At 42.4% G+C, this 18793-nt stretch overlaps 1 protein-coding gene across 1 annotated transcript in view; it reads left to right on the forward strand.

Moving 5' to 3' along the window:
• Positions 1–15643, forward strand: part of mlh1 (mutL homolog 1, colon cancer, nonpolyposis type 2 (E. coli)) — a 102906-nt gene extending 87263 nt beyond the window's left edge. Inside the window, exons 18-19 of the mRNA XM_073052169.1 lie at positions 3236–3358; positions 14543–15643. Coding sequence (XP_072908270.1) covers positions 3236–3358; positions 14543–14707 — 288 coding nt within the window. The 3' untranslated portion in view covers positions 14708–15643. The remainder of the gene's footprint in view (positions 1–3235; positions 3359–14542) is intronic.
• The last annotated feature ends 3150 nt before the right edge of the window (positions 15644–18793 follow it).

Raw genomic sequence — 18793 nt, forward strand, 5'->3', positions numbered from 1 at the left:
TTCACTTAATTCTGAACATTTTTTCATGCTACAAGATGCATGTTAGCAACTCCAGTATTCCATATTGTGAGTACCGTAGATTCCGGATTATAAGCCGCTACTTTTTTCCCACATTTTGAACAGCTTTGAACTCTGCGGCCTTTAATCCGGAGCGGCTAATACATGGTTTTTTTTCATGCCGCCTCGTAAACATTTTGCCTCGTAACAGTAGACCAATAAAATTGATGAGTAGTTCACAGAGGTCCAATGAAATTGTACGATAAATCAAGCGCATTTTCACAATTAAATTATTGTAAATCAGTCATTTGTACTCACCCTCATCAACATGGAAAATACTCGAAGAAAAGCAAGACCCGAGCGCGTCAGACCCGAGCGCATCAGACCCGATTAGACCCGATCGCGTTACGCAAGCGCGTCAGACCCGATTAGACCCGATCGCGTTACGCAAGCGCGTCAGACCCGATTAGACCCGATCGCGTTACGCAAGCGCGTCAGACCCGAGCGAAAATGCTGCTTTTAAGTTAAAGGCTATCAATAACTTTTCCTGGTAGGCTGCAGTATATATATTTTTACCAGTCGCTAGGAGATATTGGAATGTTGTTCGTGCTGTTCAGTAAAAAAGTATATGCAACGTAATTTGTGTTACCGATACGTATGTATATTTAAAAGTAGCGGTGCGGCCTAAAATCCGGTGCGGCCTTTACAATTAAAAAATTGATTTTATTTCTAAAATTAGAGCCAGCGGCTTTTAATCAGGTGCGCTCTGTAGTCCGGAATCTACGGTATATGGAAATGCTGATGCTTTTGGCATCTGGCACACCATCACATGTTTGCCACACTCCATTCCTTCGCTTTAAACTCACCAGGTGCAACATTGAGTTAAAAACTGAATTATAAATAGGTTGGGGTAGGAATAACATGCAACAGTCTTAAAAATTCTGCTAATTCAGCATGATTAGCTCATTTTTTGGGATTACCCCTGAATCCTGAGCATGCTAGATAGAGTTTCACTCTCTACTGTATTCTGAAAGATTGCTTATATCTGCTGCTTAATTTTAATTGAATGATCTCTTACCTATTTACTTTGCATTCAGCTAGCTCTGCTTTCATGTTCTCATTGACATTATTTAAATTTATTTATTTTTATATAATAATTGATTTTTTAAAATTTAAAATGCTTTTCTTGGACCTTTTTTTTTTTGCTCCATCAGAATCTTTACCCCAGGGTAGAAATGTCAAACACCAGAAGACGTTGTTTTAAGGCTAGATGTGGGGGAGCTTAAAGGCAATATGAGTGGCAAGTTTTTTTTAATCAATAGGTTACCAAGAGTAGTAGTGGAAGCAAGCAACTCAGTGGAGTTTGAAGCTTTTAAATAGACACATGAAAATTAACTAATTAGAGGGTTATAGAGGGTACACAGGAGGAGGACATTTAGTATTCAAGGCATATGCTGTGTTGGTTTCACTAGTCGGGTGATTATGTTCAAGAACAGTGTGATAATGTAGCTCTATAAAATCCTGGTTAGACCACTTAGAATATTGTGTTCAGTTTCGGTCGCCTCATTTATAGGAAGGGTGTTGAACTTTTAGAGAGGGTGCAGAGACTTACCAGGATGCTGCCTAGACTAGAAGGTATAGGTTATGAAAATAGAATCCTAGAACACCTCAGCACAGAAACAAGCCCTTTGGGCCTTCTGGTCCTCGCTCAACTTTGAATCTGCCTAATCTCATTGACCTGCACCATAGTCTTCCATACCCTGCCATCCATGTTACCTATCTAAATTTCTCTTACCCCACACCTACCACTTAAACAAGCAGCTCGTTCACACTCTGAGTGAAGCTCCCCTTAAACATTTCACCTTTCACCTGTGTCATGTACCGTTCAGCTAGGTCTTCCAACATAAAGAAACAAGCTACGACAAATGCAGATTGGGTCACATTATTAATGCATGTATTATTTTACTTGCAAGGGGAGATGTACTTCCAGCCCAGTTTCCTCTGGAAATCTTCTGTTTAAACCGAAGTACTTTTATACCTTTTTTAAACAAAGAACAGTGATTAGGTTACTCCATTCCATAGCATTACATTCCTCTTGTTATCATAATCCTTATCTCGTTCAAACATTTGAGCTTTAGAAGTTCCATCCTGTTTCCACTCTCCTCCCCCCACCCCCCTAAGATATCAAACACCCCATTTCATTTCATTACATTTTACAAAAGTTATAAATTCAGGATTACAGATGTTGAAATCAACCCCACACCTACCACTTAAGCTGGCAGTTCGTCCACATTCTTGAGTAAAGTTGTTCTCTTTTAACATTTCACCTTTCATCCTTAACCCATGACCTTTGGTTCTAATCTCGCCCAACCTAAGTGAAAGAAGCCTGCTTGAATTTACTTTATCTATACCATTATTATTTTGTATCCTACACTCTAGAGAATAACGTCCAACTCTTTTCAACCTTTCCCTGTAACTTGGGTCCCAAGTCCTGGCAACATCCTTACAGATGTTCTATGCGCTCTTTGAATCTTATTGACATCTTTCCTTCAGGTATGTGACATGAACTGCACACAGTACTCCACATTTGGCCTTGGCAACATCTTCAGCATAACATCCCAACTCCGTACTCCGTACTCAGTACTTTATGAATTTATGAAGGCCAGTATGCCAAATGCTTTCTTTATAACCTTATCTACCTGTTAAGCCACTTCCAAAGAATTGTGGTTCAGTATTCATATATCTTTTTGTTCTACCACTCTCTTAAGTACCCTTACACTCATTGTCTAATACCTAACCTGGTTAGTCCTCCCAAAGTGCATCACCTCACACTTGTCTGCATTAAATTCCATGTGCCAATTTTAAGCCCATTTTTCCAGCTGATCTCGATTCTGCTGCAAGCTTTGATATTCTTCCTCACTGTTCACTATACCCCCTGTCTTTGTGTCATCTGCAAATTTTCTGGTCCAGTTTAATTTTTAATATTTCAATTATTAATTAGCATCAAGATCAGCATAACATTGTGGACCAAATGGCCTGTCCATTGCTGTACTGTTCTATGTATAATTCAATCATGGATTACTGTTATATAGGGACACTGTCAATTTGAAATTGCATACTCCAATATTAAACAATGATGACTTGATAATGAATTGTAATATAGTAATGTAATATATAACATAATATGGAAGCTTTGTGTAAAGTATCCTTTGACTACCCAAGTTGTATTATTCTACAGGTGAACTGGGATGAAGAAAAGGAGTGCTTTGAAACATTGAGCAAGGAATGCAGTATGTTTTATTCCATCAGAAAAGAATATACACTGTGTAATTCACCAGTCTTGCTACATCTAGATCAACAGGTAAAAATGCAAATAACTAAACTTTTTGAAAAAATTTATCCCACTGTCCTCAGCATTGATGGCAGCACACATGTTCATTGTCTTAATACATTGTGTTAGTACTTGGTGTATAAGTAAATAGTTACTTGGAAGAGAGCAAGTCCTGAAGTTGTGCATAGACCAAGCATGGATCTCTACCATCTAGTGGATACTGTTGGTGCCTCATGCAGTAGACTTGCTTCTATTGCATTGGAGGTAAGATCTGCATCTACATCGTGCTTAGAAGCTATGTAAGTGTAAGACATCAGCCTCTGCATTTAACCCAAAGTATCTTAGAAGCAGAATCTGGAGAGTTGGGATAAGTAATGGAACTGTTACTGGTAGAGAAAAAATATATAAATTTGACCCCTCTTTTCCCCCCTACCCCCCCCCCAAAAGTCGATGGAAGTACTATTATATACACATATTCCTAATTACTGAGGTTGCTTTGTAATCTGCAGGATTATTTGTAAGGATTGCATGAGTGTTGAATATGATATCACTCAGAAAACTTTGTTGGATGATAATTTGTTAAAGAAGGAGCTTGTACAGGTTTAATTCCTTGGAAACACAAGAGACTGCATCTGCTGGAATCTGGAGCAACACCTGGATGGGACCTAAGTTTATCCTGCACTTTGTGGACGGAAATTGATAGTTGATATTTTGGGTTCAGACCATACATCTGGACTGGAAAGAAAGAGGGGAGAATGAGTATAAAGAGGTGGAGGAAGAGCTGCCAGGTGATAAGTTGATCCGAGTGAGGGGTAGTGTTGATAGGCATGTGAAGGATGAGGGAGAATTTAAGTGGAAGTGACAAAGGTCTGAACCTAGAATCTGATAGGACAGTGGAGCATGGAAGGAGTGGGTGGGTGATGGGCAGATGGAGAGGGTGGGGAAGAGAAAAGACAATTAGATCAGGAGGGAAAATGGGATGGGAGGGAGGTTTACCTGAAATTTTGAGAATGAGGTTTCAGTCCTTTTGTATATTAAAATACCATGACCATCTCTAATCTAGAATGTAGACACAAGGATCTAAATACACCAAAGCAATTTTCCTGATTTTCTAGCAGTTTTAATTCTAATTTTGTGTTAATGACAAATTTAAGGGATTTCCTCTTTCAAAGTAGTGTAAAATTAGCAAAGAGCCAAGGTACACATATAGTAAATATGATGAAGAGCATTTTGATTAGTTTTCCTCTCAATGCTTATCCATCCTTGGCTAATTGTTTCCACACTTGAAAGAACGAGACAAATGGGTAACCTTGTCATTGTGCTATAAACAGTTACTGCTTTCCTCTTGCTGTGAAAATTCTTAAATGCAGAAACGCATAGATATAAAAGGACACTGTACGTTTACAATAAGTACAAATTTAGATCGTAAGACCATAAAATATAGGAGCAGAATTAAGGTATTCGCCTATTGAAATTGTTCTGCCATTTCATCATGGCTGATCCATTTCCCCCTCAACCCCATTCTTCTACCCAATTACTTGGCCTCCACAGCTGCCTGGAACAACAAATTCCAGAAATTCACCACCCTCTGACTAAAGAAATTCCTCCTTATCTCTGTTTTAAATGGTCGTCCCTCTTCTGAAGATGTGCCCTCGGGTCCTCTCCATGTCCACTCCTATCAGTATTTGATAGGTTTCAATAAGATACTCCCCCAGTCTTCTAAATTCCAATGAGTGAAGGCCCAGAGCCATCAAACCCTCCTAGTGTGTTGAACCTTTCATTCTCTGAATGAACCTCCTCTGAAACCTCCAATGTCAGCACATCCTTTCTTAGATAAGGGGCTCAAAATGGCTCACAATACTCCAAGTGAGGCCTCGTCAGTGCCTTATAAAATCTCAGCATTACATCCCTGCTTTTATATTCTTCTTTCAAAATGAATACTAACGTTACTTTTGCCTTCCTCACCACAGACTCAACCTGCATCAGGACTCACAAGTATCTACATACCAGATTTTTTAATTTTCTACCAGTTTAAAAAAACAGTCTACACATTTGTTCCTTCCACCAAAATGCACCAACATACACTTCCTGACACTATATTCCATCTGCCACTTCTTTGCCCATTCTCCTAATCTGTGTGTCCTTCTGCAGTCTTACTGCTTCCGGTCCCTCAACCTATCTTCATATCATATGCAAACCTAGCCACAAAGCCTTCAATTCTGTCATCCAAATCACTGACACAACATAAAAAGCAGTCCAACGCAGAACCTTATAGAATGCCACTCATCACCAATGGCCAACCAGAATAAGCCCCCTTTAGTCTCACTCTTTGCCTCCTATCATTCAGCCAATGCTCTATCTTTCCTGTAATACCATGGGCTCTTGTTAAGCAGTCTCATGTGTAGCACCTTGTCAAAGGCCATCTGAAAATCCAAGTATACAGCATCCACTGACTCTCCTTTGTCTATCATGCTTGTAAAAATTCCAACAGATCTGTCAGGTAAGATTTACACTTATACCATGCTCTATCATCTGCCGATCCTACCTCACTCTCATTTAACACTGCATCTAGTTGTATTCTAACTGCCCTATTCTTAGCCCTATTGCTCTGGTTTAAATCCCCCTGCCAATTTAACTACCCTCCCTATCAGCTCTAGCAAACCTGCCAGCAAGGATATTGGTCCCCCTGAATTTCAGAGGTAAGCAATCTCTTTTGTACAGGTCATACCTTCCCCAGAAGAGATCCCAGTGATCCAGAAATCTGAAGCCCTATCCCCTGCACCAGTTCCTCAAATTCATTTGCCAAATCATCCAATTCTTGCCTTCACTGGCGCATGCTACAGGCAACAATTCAGATTACTACCCTAACAGCTTCCTACCTAACTCCATAAACCTCTTCAGGACCTCCTTCCTTTTCCTACCTATGTCATTGGTGCCAATATGTATCACAACTTCTGGCTCCTCACCTTCTCTTTTTGAATGCCATAGACCCGATCCAAGATGTCCCTTACCCTGGCACCTAGGAGGTGACATACCATCTGGTTGTTCCTTTCATGTCCAGAGAATCTAAGTTAGAACTAGTTAAATTGTGAAAGTCACAAATGTCAAAGCCACAGATGTTCATAATTCTTTTAATAGCTAAGGCTGAAAGTGGGCTATTTTCAGATCACAATAAATGACTCGAACAATATTTTCTAGCTTTGAAATAAAGCTAAGCTTTCTATTATTGACCATCTAGAACTAATTTTGGGTGGAGTCAAACAGCGCCGAACTTATCCATACTGTCTAAGCTAATCTCATTTGTCAATGTTTATCCCTCTAAAAGCTTTTCTTATCCATGTATCTGCCAAATTGGAACATAAAACAGTAGAGCACAGGAACAGGCTGTTCGGCCCACACCGTTGTGCTGAACCAGCTAAATAAACAAAAACACCCAAGCACCAAGTCCCTCCTGCCTACGCCATGTTCATATTGCTCCATCTTACATCCCTCTTGAACCTACCCCATTTCACCTTCAGTGTATGCCCTCAGGTATTAGACATTTTGACCATGGGAAACAGATACTCCTATCTACTCCATGCCTCTCATAATCTTCTAAACCTGTATCAGATTTCCTTCTAGCCTCATGATAGCACGTTCCCTCCTGGTAAACCTCTTCTGCAGCCTCTCCAAATCCTTAACATCCTTTCTATAGTGGGGCGACCAGAACTGTATGCAATACTCCAGATGTGACCTAACCAGAGTTTTATACAATTGCAGTAGAGCCTCTTGACTTTTGAACTCAATACCCCATCTAATAAAAGCAAACATTCCATAAGCCGCCTTAACCACCTTATCGCCCTGTATAGGAGCTCTGAACTTTTTCTGCTCAGCAACACTTAAGGATCTTGCCTTTGATAATGTATTGTCTCCTTGCATTTGCCCTAACGAGGTGCAACATTTCGCAATTATCTGGGTTAAACTCCCATCTACCATTTTTTAGCCCATATCTGCAACTGATCTAGCCTGTTATATGTTGATAATTTATCTGTCTCAGCCACTTACTCTGGCAGCTTATTTCAATAACAGACCATGCTCTGGGTGAAAATGTTCCCCCTTAGGTTCTTATTAAATCTCTTCTTCTCTTCCCACCCACCTTAAGCCTGTGCCCTCAAGTTCTTGATTTCCCCAACCCTGGTGGGATGGGGGCGGAGTGTATTCACCCTATCTATGCCCCTCAGATTTTATACACCTTTATAAGATTAACCCTCATTCTCAACTGAGAACAGCCTCATCCTGCTCAAAAGTTTACCATTACTCAGTCTCTTGAATGCTGGTAACATCCTCTTTACACTTTCCAGTTTAACACCTTCTTCCCTATTGCAGAGTTTCCAAGCATTCTCACATATTCCAAATAATCCCTCTCCAGTGTATTGTACAACTGCAACATAACATCCCACCTTCTAATCTCAATACCCGGACTGATGAAGGCCAATGTGCCAAAAGCCACTTCCGCTGTCCTGTCTACTTGCAATGCCACCCTCAGGAAATCATGTACTTGTACTCCTAGATCCCTCGGTTCTAAAATGTTACCCAGGGCTCTACTTTTGACTGAATGTCCTACTCTGATTTGTTTTTTCAAAATGCAACACCTCATAACTTTCAGAATTAAACTCCATTTGCCATTCTTTGGGCCACTTACCCAGCTGATGAAGATACCTCTAAGTCTTGATAAGTGTTTTCACTGTCAGTAACATCACCTCTTCTATTGTCATCTGTAAACTTATTAACCATGCCTTGTACAGCCCCGTCTGAGTGATTGACAAATAGCAGTGGGCCTGGCACTGACCCCCTGGAGGTGGAGACAGAGATCGAGAAAATTGAGAGAGGTGTCAGAAATGGACTGTCAGAAGTGAAATTTAAGGGCAGGGTGGAAGTTAGAGGCAAAGTTTATGAAACTGATGAGCTCAGCATGGGTGTGTGAAACAGCACCACTGCTGTTATCAATGTAATCTGTCTCCATCTCTGGTGACAAATTTACCAACTCCCATGACTATTTGACTATACCACTTCCCACCCTTTTCTCAGTTCCTTTATCTTTGTTGCATTTGTTCCCAGGATGAGGCTTTCCTTTTCAGGACATCAGATATGTCCTCCTTTGAAGAATGGTTTCTCCTTCTTCCATCATTGCTGCTCTCACCCACATCTATATTTCTCAGACATCTGGCCTTGCCCCATCTCCTTGCGACATTAATAGGGATAGAGTTCTTCCTGTTTTCACCTACATCCCATGAACCTCTGCATCCAGCACATCATTCTTTCATCCCCACCACTCTCCACTTCCCGCTCCTTCTGTGATTCCATTGTCAATTTGTTTCCCCCCTCTAATCTCCCTTCATCTCCCTCTTGGCACTTATCCCAGCAAGTGCAGAAAGTGCTGCACCTGCCCATTCACCTCCTCCCTCGCCTCCATTCAGGGCCCCATTCAGTTCTTCCAGGTGAGACAAAACTTCACTGCTGAATCTGTTGGGATCGTCTACTGTACTCGGAGCAAGAAGACTGCGAGTGAACTGCTAATTTTTTTCAGAGCGAAGGGAGTTTTTTACTAGTCGGGTTAAAGAGAGGCGAGACTGCACAGGCACATGACGTCAGCCAGTAGAGCGCAAAAGGTTTAAAAAGAAGGCGTATCTAGCGGGGAGTGGAGTGAGAGGCAGCAGAGTGGTAAGGCTTTGGCTCAGCGAGCGAGCTTAGGCGGTAACGAGGTGAGGAGAGGTAGGAAGTATGTGTGTGAGGCCAGTTTTCCGTGCTCGGTGTCAGGTTTGGGGGGTTCCTGGAGTCTCCCAGCCTCTCGGACAGCCACATCTGCACCAGGTGTGTCGAGCTGCAGTTCCTGAGGGACTGACTGAGTTAGGGAACTGGAGATGCAGCTCGATGACCTTCACCTAGTCCGGGAGAGCGAGGAGGTAATAGAGAGGAGTTACAGGCAGGTGGTCACACCGGGGCCATGGGAGACAGACAAGTGGGTCACAATCAGGAGGGGGAAGGGGAAGAGTCAGGTACTAGAGAGTACCCCTGTGGCTGTATCCCTTGACAATAAGTACTCCTGTTTGAGTACTGTTGGGGGGTACAGCCTACCTGGGGGAAGCAACAGTGGCCGTGCCTCTGGCACAGAGTCCAGCCCTGTGTCTCAGAAGGGTAGGGAAGGGAAGAAGAAGGAAGTAGTGATAGGGGACTCTATAGTTAGGGGGTCAGACAGGTGATTCTGTGCACACAGGAAAGAAACTCAAATGGTAGTTTGCCTCCCAGGTGCCAGGGTCCGGGATGTTTTGGATCGCGTCCAAGATATCCTGTGGTGGGAAGGTGAACAGCCAGAGGTCGTGGTACATATTGGTACCAATGACATAGGTAGGAAAAATAGGAAGGAAGTTGAGAAACAAGACCTCAAAGGTAGCAATCTCGAGATTCCTGCCTGTGCCACGCAACAGTGAGAATATGAATAGGGTGAGGTGGAGGATAGATGCGTGGCTGAGGGATTGGAGCAGGGGGCAGGGATTCAGATTTCTGGATCATTGGGACCTCTTTTTGGGGCAGGTGTGACCTGTACGAAAAGGATGGGTTGCACTTGAATCCCAGGGGGACCAATATCCTGGCGGGGAGGTTTGCTAAGACCACTGGGGAGAGTTTAAACTAGAATTGTTGAGGGGTGGGAACTGAACTGAAGAGACTGGGGAAGTGGAGGCTAGCTCACAAATAGAGAAAGCTTGTAGACAGAGCGAGAGGGAGGATAGGCAGGTGATAGAGAAGGGACGCGCTCAGACCGAAGGCTTGAGATATGTCTATTTTAATGCAAGGAGTGTTGTGAACAAAGCGGATGAGCTTAGAGTGTGAATCAGTACTTGGAGATATGATGTGCTGGCCATTACAGAGACTTGGATGGCTCAGGGACGAGATTGGTTACTTCAAGTGCTGAATTTTAGATGTTTCGGAAAGGGCAGGGAGGGAGCCAAAATAGTTGGGGGCGTGGCACTGTTGTTCAGAGATAGTGTCACGGCTGCAGAAAAGGTGGACGCCATAGAGGGATTGTCTACAGAGTCTCTGTGGGTGGAGGTTAGGAACAGGAAGGGGTCAATAACTACTGGGTGTTTTTTATAGGCCGCCTATTAGTAACAGTGATATCAAGGAGCAGATAGGAAACAGATCTTGGAAAGGTGTAATAATAACAGAGTTGTCGTGGTGGGAGATTTTAATTTCCCAAATATCGATTGGCATCTCCCTAGAGTGAGGGGTTTAGATGGGTGGGGTTTGTTAGGTGTGTTGAGGAAGGTTTCTTGACACAGTATGTAGATAAGCCTACAAGAGGAGAGGCTGTACTTGATTTGGTATTGGGAAATGAAGGATGGAAGGATACAGGAACCGTGGTGTACAAAGGCTGTAATAAATCTAGTCAAGAAGAAAAGAAGCTTACAAAAGGTTCAGAGAGCTAGGTATGTTAGAGATCTAAAAGATTATAAGGCTACTAGGAAGAAGCTTAAGAACGAAATTAGGAGAGCCAGAAGGAGCCATGAGAAGGCCTTGGCGGGCAGAATTAAGGAAAACCCCAAGGCATTCTACAAGTATGTGAAGAGCAAGTGGATAAGACGTGAAAGAATAGGACCAATCAAGTGTGCCAGTGGGAAAGTGTGTATGGAACTGGAGGAAATAGCAGAGGTACTTGATGAATACTTCAGTATTCACTATGGAAAAGGATCTTGGTGATTGTAGTGATGACTTGCAGCAGACTGAAAAGCTTGAGCATGTAGATATTAAGAAAGAGGATGTGCTGGAGCTTTTGGAAAGCATCAAGTTGGATAAGGTGCCGGGAACGGACGAAATGCACCCCAAGCTACTGTGGGATGCAAGGGAGGTGATTGATGAGCTTCCGACAATGATCTTTGCATCATCAATGGGGATGGGAGAGGTACCTGAGGATTGGAGGGTTGCAGATGTTGTTCCTTTATTCAAGAAAGGGAGTGAAGATAGCCCAGGAAATTATAGACCAGTGAACTTACAACCCTCAGAGGTTGGTAAGTTGATGGAGAAGATCCTGAGAGGCAGGATATATGAACATTTGGAGAGGTATAATATGATTAGGAATAGTCAGCATGGCTTTGTAAAGGGTAGGTTGTGCCTTATGAGCCTGATTGAATTTTTTGAGGACATAACTAAACACATTGATGAAGGAAGAGCAGTAGATGTAGTGTATATGGATTTCAGCAAGGCATTTGATAAGGTACCCCATGCAAGGCTTATTGAGAAAGTAAGGAGGCATGGGATCCAAGGGGACATTGCTTTGTGGTTCCGGAACTGGCTTGCCCACAGAAGGCAAAGAGTGGTTGTAGATGGGTCACCAGTGGAGTGCCTCAAGGATCTGTTCTGGGACCCTTACTCTTCATGATTTTTATAAATGACCTGGATGAGGAAGTGGAGGGATGGGTTAGTAAGTTTGAGATGACACAAAGGTTGGAGGTGTTGTGGATAGTATGGAGGGCTGTCAGAGGTTACAGCGGGACATTGATGGGATGCAAAACTGGGCTGAGAAGTGGCAGATGGAGTTCAACCCAGATAAGTGTGAAGTGGTTCATTTTGGTAGGTCAAATATGATGACAGAATATATAATGGTAAGACTCTTGGCAGTGTGGAGGATCAGAGGGATCTTGGGGTCCGAGTCCATAGGACACTCAAAGCAGCTACGCAGGTTGAGTCTATGGTTAAGAAGGCGTATGGTGTATTGGCCTTCATCCATCATGGAATTGAATTTAGGAGCCAAGAGCTATATAGGACCCTGGTCAGACCCCACTTGGAGTACTGTGCTCAGATCTGGTTGCCTCTAGGAAGGATGTAGAAGCCATAGAAAGGGTGCAGATGAGATTTACAAGGTTGTTGCCTGGATTGGGGAGCATGCCTTATGAGAATAAGTTGAGTGAACTCAGCCATTTCTCCTTGGAGCGAAGGAGGATGAGAGGTGACCTGTTAGAGGTGTATAAGATGGTGAGAGGCATTGATTGTGTGGACAGTCAGAGGCTTTTTCCCAGGGCTGAAATGGTTGCCATAAGAGGACACAGGTTTAAGGTGCTGGGGAGTAGGTACAGAGGGGATGTCAGGGGTAAGTTTTTTACTCAGAGTGGTGAGTGCGTGGAATGGGCTGCCGGCAACAGTGGTGGAGGCAAATACAATAGGGTATTTTAAGAGGCTTTTGGATAGGTACAAGAAGCTTAGTAAAATAGAGGGCTATAGGTAAGCCTAGTAATTTCTAAGGTAGGGACGTGTTCGGCACAACTTTGTGGGCTGCAGGGCCTGTATTGTGCTGTAGGTTTTCTGTGTTTACTTGGTACTCCCGATAGGGCCTGGACTATATTGGTGAGACCCAACATGGATTGATGCACTCTTTTGTCGACCATCTTTACTCCATCTGCAAAGAGCAGTATTTCCCAGTGGCCAACTATTTTAATTCCAGTCCCTATTTGCAGTACCTCATTCTGTCTGGGTAGCCTCCAACCTAGTGGCAGAACATTGATTTCTCCAACTTCTGGTAATTCTTCCAACTCCCCATATCCTTCTTTATTTCTCTCCCTCCTCTCTCCCCCCCCCCCCCCCAACCTCTTCTCTCTTGCCTATTATCTCCCTCTCATGCTGCTCCTCCCTTCCTTTTCTCCCATGGACTATTCTCCTCTCCTATCAGATTCCTCCTCCTCCAGTCACTTCCCAGCTTCTGAATTCATCACCCCACTCAGATGGCGCCATCTATAACCTTCTAGCTTATACTCCTTCCCCCTTTCCCCACCACCTTATTCTGGCTTCTTCCCCCTTTTCCAGTTCTGATGAAGTGTCTTGGCCCAAAATGTTTACTGCTTATTCATTTCCATTGATACTGCCTGACCTGCTGAGCTCCTCCAGCATTTTGTGTGAGCAACCAGCACATTCTATCATAGGCAACTATAGATCTACATTGACAATTCTGCATTTGGTTACTGTTTTCTTCCAAAAGTTTGAAGAAGAATCTGTTGACTGATGGTTGAGGTTCACACACAGATGGCTACCACTTGAATAAGATTGAAATCAGAAGGCAAAGAGTGGTTGTGCCCACAGAAAGCAAAGAGTGGTTGTAGACGGGTCATATTCTGCATGGAGGTCGGTGACCAGGTGCCTCAGGGATCTGTTCTGCGACCCTTACTCTTCATGATTTTTATAAATGACCTGGATGAGGAAGTGGGGGGGGGGGTGGGTTAGTAAATTTGCTGATGACACAAAGGTAGGGGGTGTTGTGGATAGTGTGGAGGGCTGTCAGAGGTTACAACGGGACATTGATAGGATGCAAAACCGGGCTGAGAAGTGGCAGATGGGGTTCAACCCAGATAAGTGTGAGGTGGTTCATTTTGGTAGGTCAAATGTGATGGCAGAATATAGTATTAATGGCAAGATGCTTGGCAGTGTGGAGGATCTTGGGGTCCGATTCCAAAGGAAACTCAAATCTGCTACGCAGGTTGACTCTGTGGTTAAGAAGGCATAGGGTGCATTGGCCTTCATCAATCGTGGGACTGAGTTTAAGAGCCGAGAGGTAATGTTACAGCTATATAGGACCCTGGTCAGACCCCATTTGGATACTGTGCTCAATTCTGGTCACCTCACTACAGGAAGGATGTGGAAAGTGTAGAAAGGATGGAGAGGAGATTTACAAGGATGTTGCCTGGATTGGGGAGCATGCCTTATGAGAATAGGTTGGGTGAACTCGGCGACAGAGGGTGAGAGGTGACCTGATAAAGGTGATCATGTGGTTAGTCAGAGGCTTTTTCCCAGGGCTAAAATGGCTAGCATGAGAGAGCTAGTTTTAAGGTGCTTGGAAGCAGGTACAGAGGAGATGCCAGGGGTAAGTTTTTTTTACACAGAGAGTGGTGAGTGTGTGGAATGGGCTGGTGGAGGCAAAAACAATAGGGTCTTTTAAGAGACTCCTGGATGGGTACATGAAGCTTAGAAAAATTAGAGGGCTATGGGTAAGCCTAGATAGTTCTAAGGTAAGGACATATTTGGCACAGCTTTGTGGGCCGAAGGGCCTGTATTGTGCTATGTTTCTATGAAATGATGGGAAGTCAAGAAAATTAACAGTGGAAACAATGGAATTATTTACAGATTTCTTTCTAACATAAATGTGTTGTTAATCTTTAATAAATTATTACTTGATCCTTTTATTATTCTCTCTAGCATGAAGAACTTGGCAGTGACAAGTCTTGGAAGTGGTCTGTAGAACACATTATAGCCAAAGCTTTCAGGACTCTGCTTCTTCCACCAAAGCAGTTTGCAGAAAATGGAACCATCCTGCAGCTTGCCAATTTATCTGATCTGTACAAAGTCTTTGAGAGATGTTGATCAATTACTACAAGGACACAGCTAAATATCTGTTTATAAACATTTTAAGTGCTGCAAGTAATATTCATTATGCCAGTAGTATTCCAAGTCTATAGAATTCTACAGTACATTTCATTTGTCTGTGCCACATGCGATGCTTACAGTAATCCAATTAGGACTTTATCTGCCCAAATGCTTTTCTGGATGCTATAATTGTTTCTGCCTCTTGTAACTCCTGTCAGTTCATTCGTGGACCTAAATTGAGAGACATTGGTTTTTCCCTCAAAGCAAAGTGTTGTTTTTTCAGTTGTACATAACTCTTCAAATAAATCAAACATTTCTTCAGTTTGATCACCAGCAAGGCTTTAAGTGGTGTAATCATATGCTGTAATAAATTTGTTCTAGCCATTTAATTTTTAAATGCACAACCCAGTGTCATTCATTTATTGATTCTGAACTCAAGTTTCTTATTCAATAAATGACAACCCTAATTTATCTTGCGCCATCCTATCATAAGCAGCAATGTATTTGCATTATAATAATTTTGCACTTGGCTAATGTTCCCTTCCCACAGTTGGACAAACTGAAATGAACAATTTACGTGCAGAGTAGCAGCAATTCAGTTTTTTGCGGGTTTCTATCTGATAGATGCTTGAGCCTCAATGCTGTCTGATCTTCTGTAAGCATAAGCCCAAATTATTAATGAAGTTACCTTGGGCAGTCACTTTCTTGCACTGGTCTATATAACAACCTTTGACTTAAAAAAAGAACAAAATTGCTCAAAAAGCTCAACAAAGTTTTATTTGATTCACATTTAAGTGGGTCTCGTTACATTTATTTTTTTAAAAAGCTTGTTGTATGGTGAGGGGATATTCATCTGTAACAACACCAGAGGCTGTAATTGATATTGTAATAATCAGATCTGTTATTGTTAGTAATAAAAGATTTTTACTTTGGTCTCTTGGTACTTGATTTCCCTGTGCTTTGACAAAGGGCAAGAGCAGGGTACATCAGGGTATTCAAGTATCTGAAACTAGTCAATATCACACTGCCATTTGTGGTAATTATGGTATGCATAAATTATTGCTTTCTTTTGCTAACTTAAGGACTTGTTTACATTATGCAACTATTTCCTATACTTTGATCATTTTAAGTTCTTTCCCAATACTGAATATCATTTTCAGCCACCTTGATTTTCATCCCATCACAAAATTTGTTTAATTCCCTTTGCGTTTATATAAAACAGAGCAGAACATAAAACGTGGGAGCAGAATTAAGCCATGTGGCCCATCAAGTATGTACTGCCATTCAGTCATGACTGATTTATTTTTATTCCCAAGCCCATTCTCCTTCCTTCCTGCAACCTTAATTGGATAATTAAATATCCAATGACTTGTCCTCCATGGTAATCTGTGGCAATGAATTCCACAGATACAACACCGTCTGGCAAAAGAAGGTCCTAAACTCTGTTCTGAACGGACATCCTCTATGTTGATGCTGTGCCCTCTGGTCCTAGGGTCTCCCACCATTGGAAGCATCCTCTCCAAGTACACTCACTCTCAGCCTTTCAATATTCAGAAGGTTTTAATCAGATTCCCCACCCCCTCTGGTTTGTTAAACTTTAGGAAGAGCCAAAACCATCAAATACTTTCTATCAGGTCTGACATTCCAGAGAAGAAAAATAGAAATTTGTCCAACCTGTTGATTTTTTTAAAACCTTTTTTGAAAGCCTATATATCATTCCTATAATGCAGAGGCTGGAACTGCATATGATACTCTGACATTTACGGTTTTATACTTACACAAGTTTTACACAGCTGCAATGTGATCTTGCATTTATACCCGATGCTCTAATGTAGACAAATGTGTCACATCCTATATGGCGTGAATGTAGAACAGTCAAGCACAGAAACAGACTCAGGATCTGTGCTGACCAGTGTCAATCTAAGAGCCTCTTGAACAGTACAATCACAACTGTGTGGCTAAGCACAGATAAATTCACCAATGACACCAGCGTTGTTTGTAGAATCACAGATAGAGACAAGGTGGCATAGAGGAGTCAGACTGGCTGGTTGAGTGGTGTCATACCAATAACCTCGTGTTCAATATCAGCAAGACCAAGGCATTAATTGAAGACTTTGAGAAGTAGAAGTTGGGAGAGTACACAATAATCCTCATTGAGGGGTTTGGTGGAAAAGCTGAGCAGCTTCAAGTTCCAGGATGTCAGAATTCTGGGCCCAAAATGTTGATGCAATCCCAAAGACATGCACAGGCTGACTTGAGGAGAGGCCATATTGGATCTGTGACAGCATTTTGTTGAGTGAGCAGCTCAGAGACTAGACATACTGTGGAGAGGATTCTTATTGATTGCATCACAACCTGGTCTGCAAGGTGCAATGCACAGGATTGCCAGAGAATGTAGATAGTTCAGGCTCTTCAGCCCATTGTGTTGTGCTAACCTCCAAGATCAATGTACACTTCCCTCCTGCATAGCCCTACATTTTCCTTTCATGCATGTGCTTATCTAAAACCCTTAAATATCTCCAATGGAACATCTCTGTTCCATCTGTCAAAAGTGGAATTTCTCAATGGCCAACCATTTTAGTTCCTATCACCATTTCCGTTCTGACACATCAGTCTATTGCCGCCTCTTTTGCCATGATGAGGTCACTTTCAGGGTGGAGGAGTAACACCTTGTATTCCATCGAGGTAGCCTCCAACCTGATGGCATGGACATCAATTTCTCCTTAAAGTTTTTTTTCCTTCCTCTTGTCTCTTATTTAATTCCCTGCTCTGGCCTCTTACTTCTTCATCTGCCTATCATCTTCCCTTTCTCCCATGGTCCACTCTTCTCCTAACAGATTCCTTCTTCTCTAGCCCTTTTTCTTTCCCATTCACCTATCATCTTCTAACTGCTTCTTTCTCTTCCTTTCCAGTCCTGAGAAGGGTCTTAGCCCAACAAAGGGTCTCGGCCCAAAACATTGACAGTACTTCTCCCTATAGATGCTGCCTGGCCTGCTGCGTTCCACCAACATTTTGTGTGTGTTGCTTGAATTTCCAGCATCTGCAGATTTCCTCATGTTTGTGTCAACTTGTTTTTTTTTCATTTCCATAGATGCTGTCTGGCCTGCTGAGTTCCTCTAGCATTTTGTGTGTTTATATATATCTAATGTATCTGCTAGCACCAATGTGTATCTATCCTGCACCTTTAGAATTAATCCCAGAAACTCCAGCCATCATCTCTGTTAGTGTCCCCTTTCGATCAACTTTGGCCAGCTCCTCTCTCATGCCTCTGTAATTCCCTTTACTCCATTGTAATACTGACACATCTGACTTTGGCTTCTCAATCTTGAATTGCAGAGTGGCTTCTATCATACCAGAAAACTGTCTCTTGAGAGTTCCTTTACCTTAAGTTCCCTAATCAAATTCAGTTCATTATACAACACCCAATCCAGAATAATTGATACCCTACTTGGCTCAACCACAAGCTGCTCTTAAAAAGTCATCTTGTAGGCATTCCATAAATTCTCTCTCTCTTGGGATATAGCACCAACTTGATTTACCCAATCTACCTCCATATTGAAATACCTCATAACATTGCCCTTTTGACATGCCCATTGTAATTTGTAACCCATAACCTGACTCCTGTTCAGAGGCCTTTATATAACTCCTATCAGGGTCTTTATTACCCTTGCAGTTTCTTAACTCTACCCACAAGGATTTAACGTCTTCCCATCCTATGTCACTTATTTGTGAGGATTTGATTTCAATTCTTACCAACAGAGCCACCCCACCCTCTCTGCCTTTCTGACTCTACTTTTGATACAATGTGTATCCTTTGATGTTAAGCTCCCAATTATAATCTTTCAGCCACGACTCGTGATGTCCACATCATATCTGCCAATTAAATGTGTGGCCACTGGGAGATCCTGCTTTCTCTGGCGGACAGAGCATAGGTGTTCAGCGAAACGGTCTCCCAGTCTGCATCAGATTCCAGGTGAGAGCAGGATTTAAATATCTCCTTATCTGAGAAGAGCTGGGACTCAGTTCTCAAATCGGTTAACTCAACCTCCCTTTGTGCTCGCCATTGCCTCTTACAGTTTAAGA

The sequence above is a fragment of the Hemitrygon akajei genome, chromosome 1 (genome assembly GCF_048418815.1).
Source record: "Hemitrygon akajei chromosome 1, sHemAka1.3, whole genome shotgun sequence".
In the NCBI taxonomy this organism is placed as follows: domain Eukaryota; kingdom Metazoa; phylum Chordata; class Chondrichthyes; order Myliobatiformes; family Dasyatidae; genus Hemitrygon; species Hemitrygon akajei.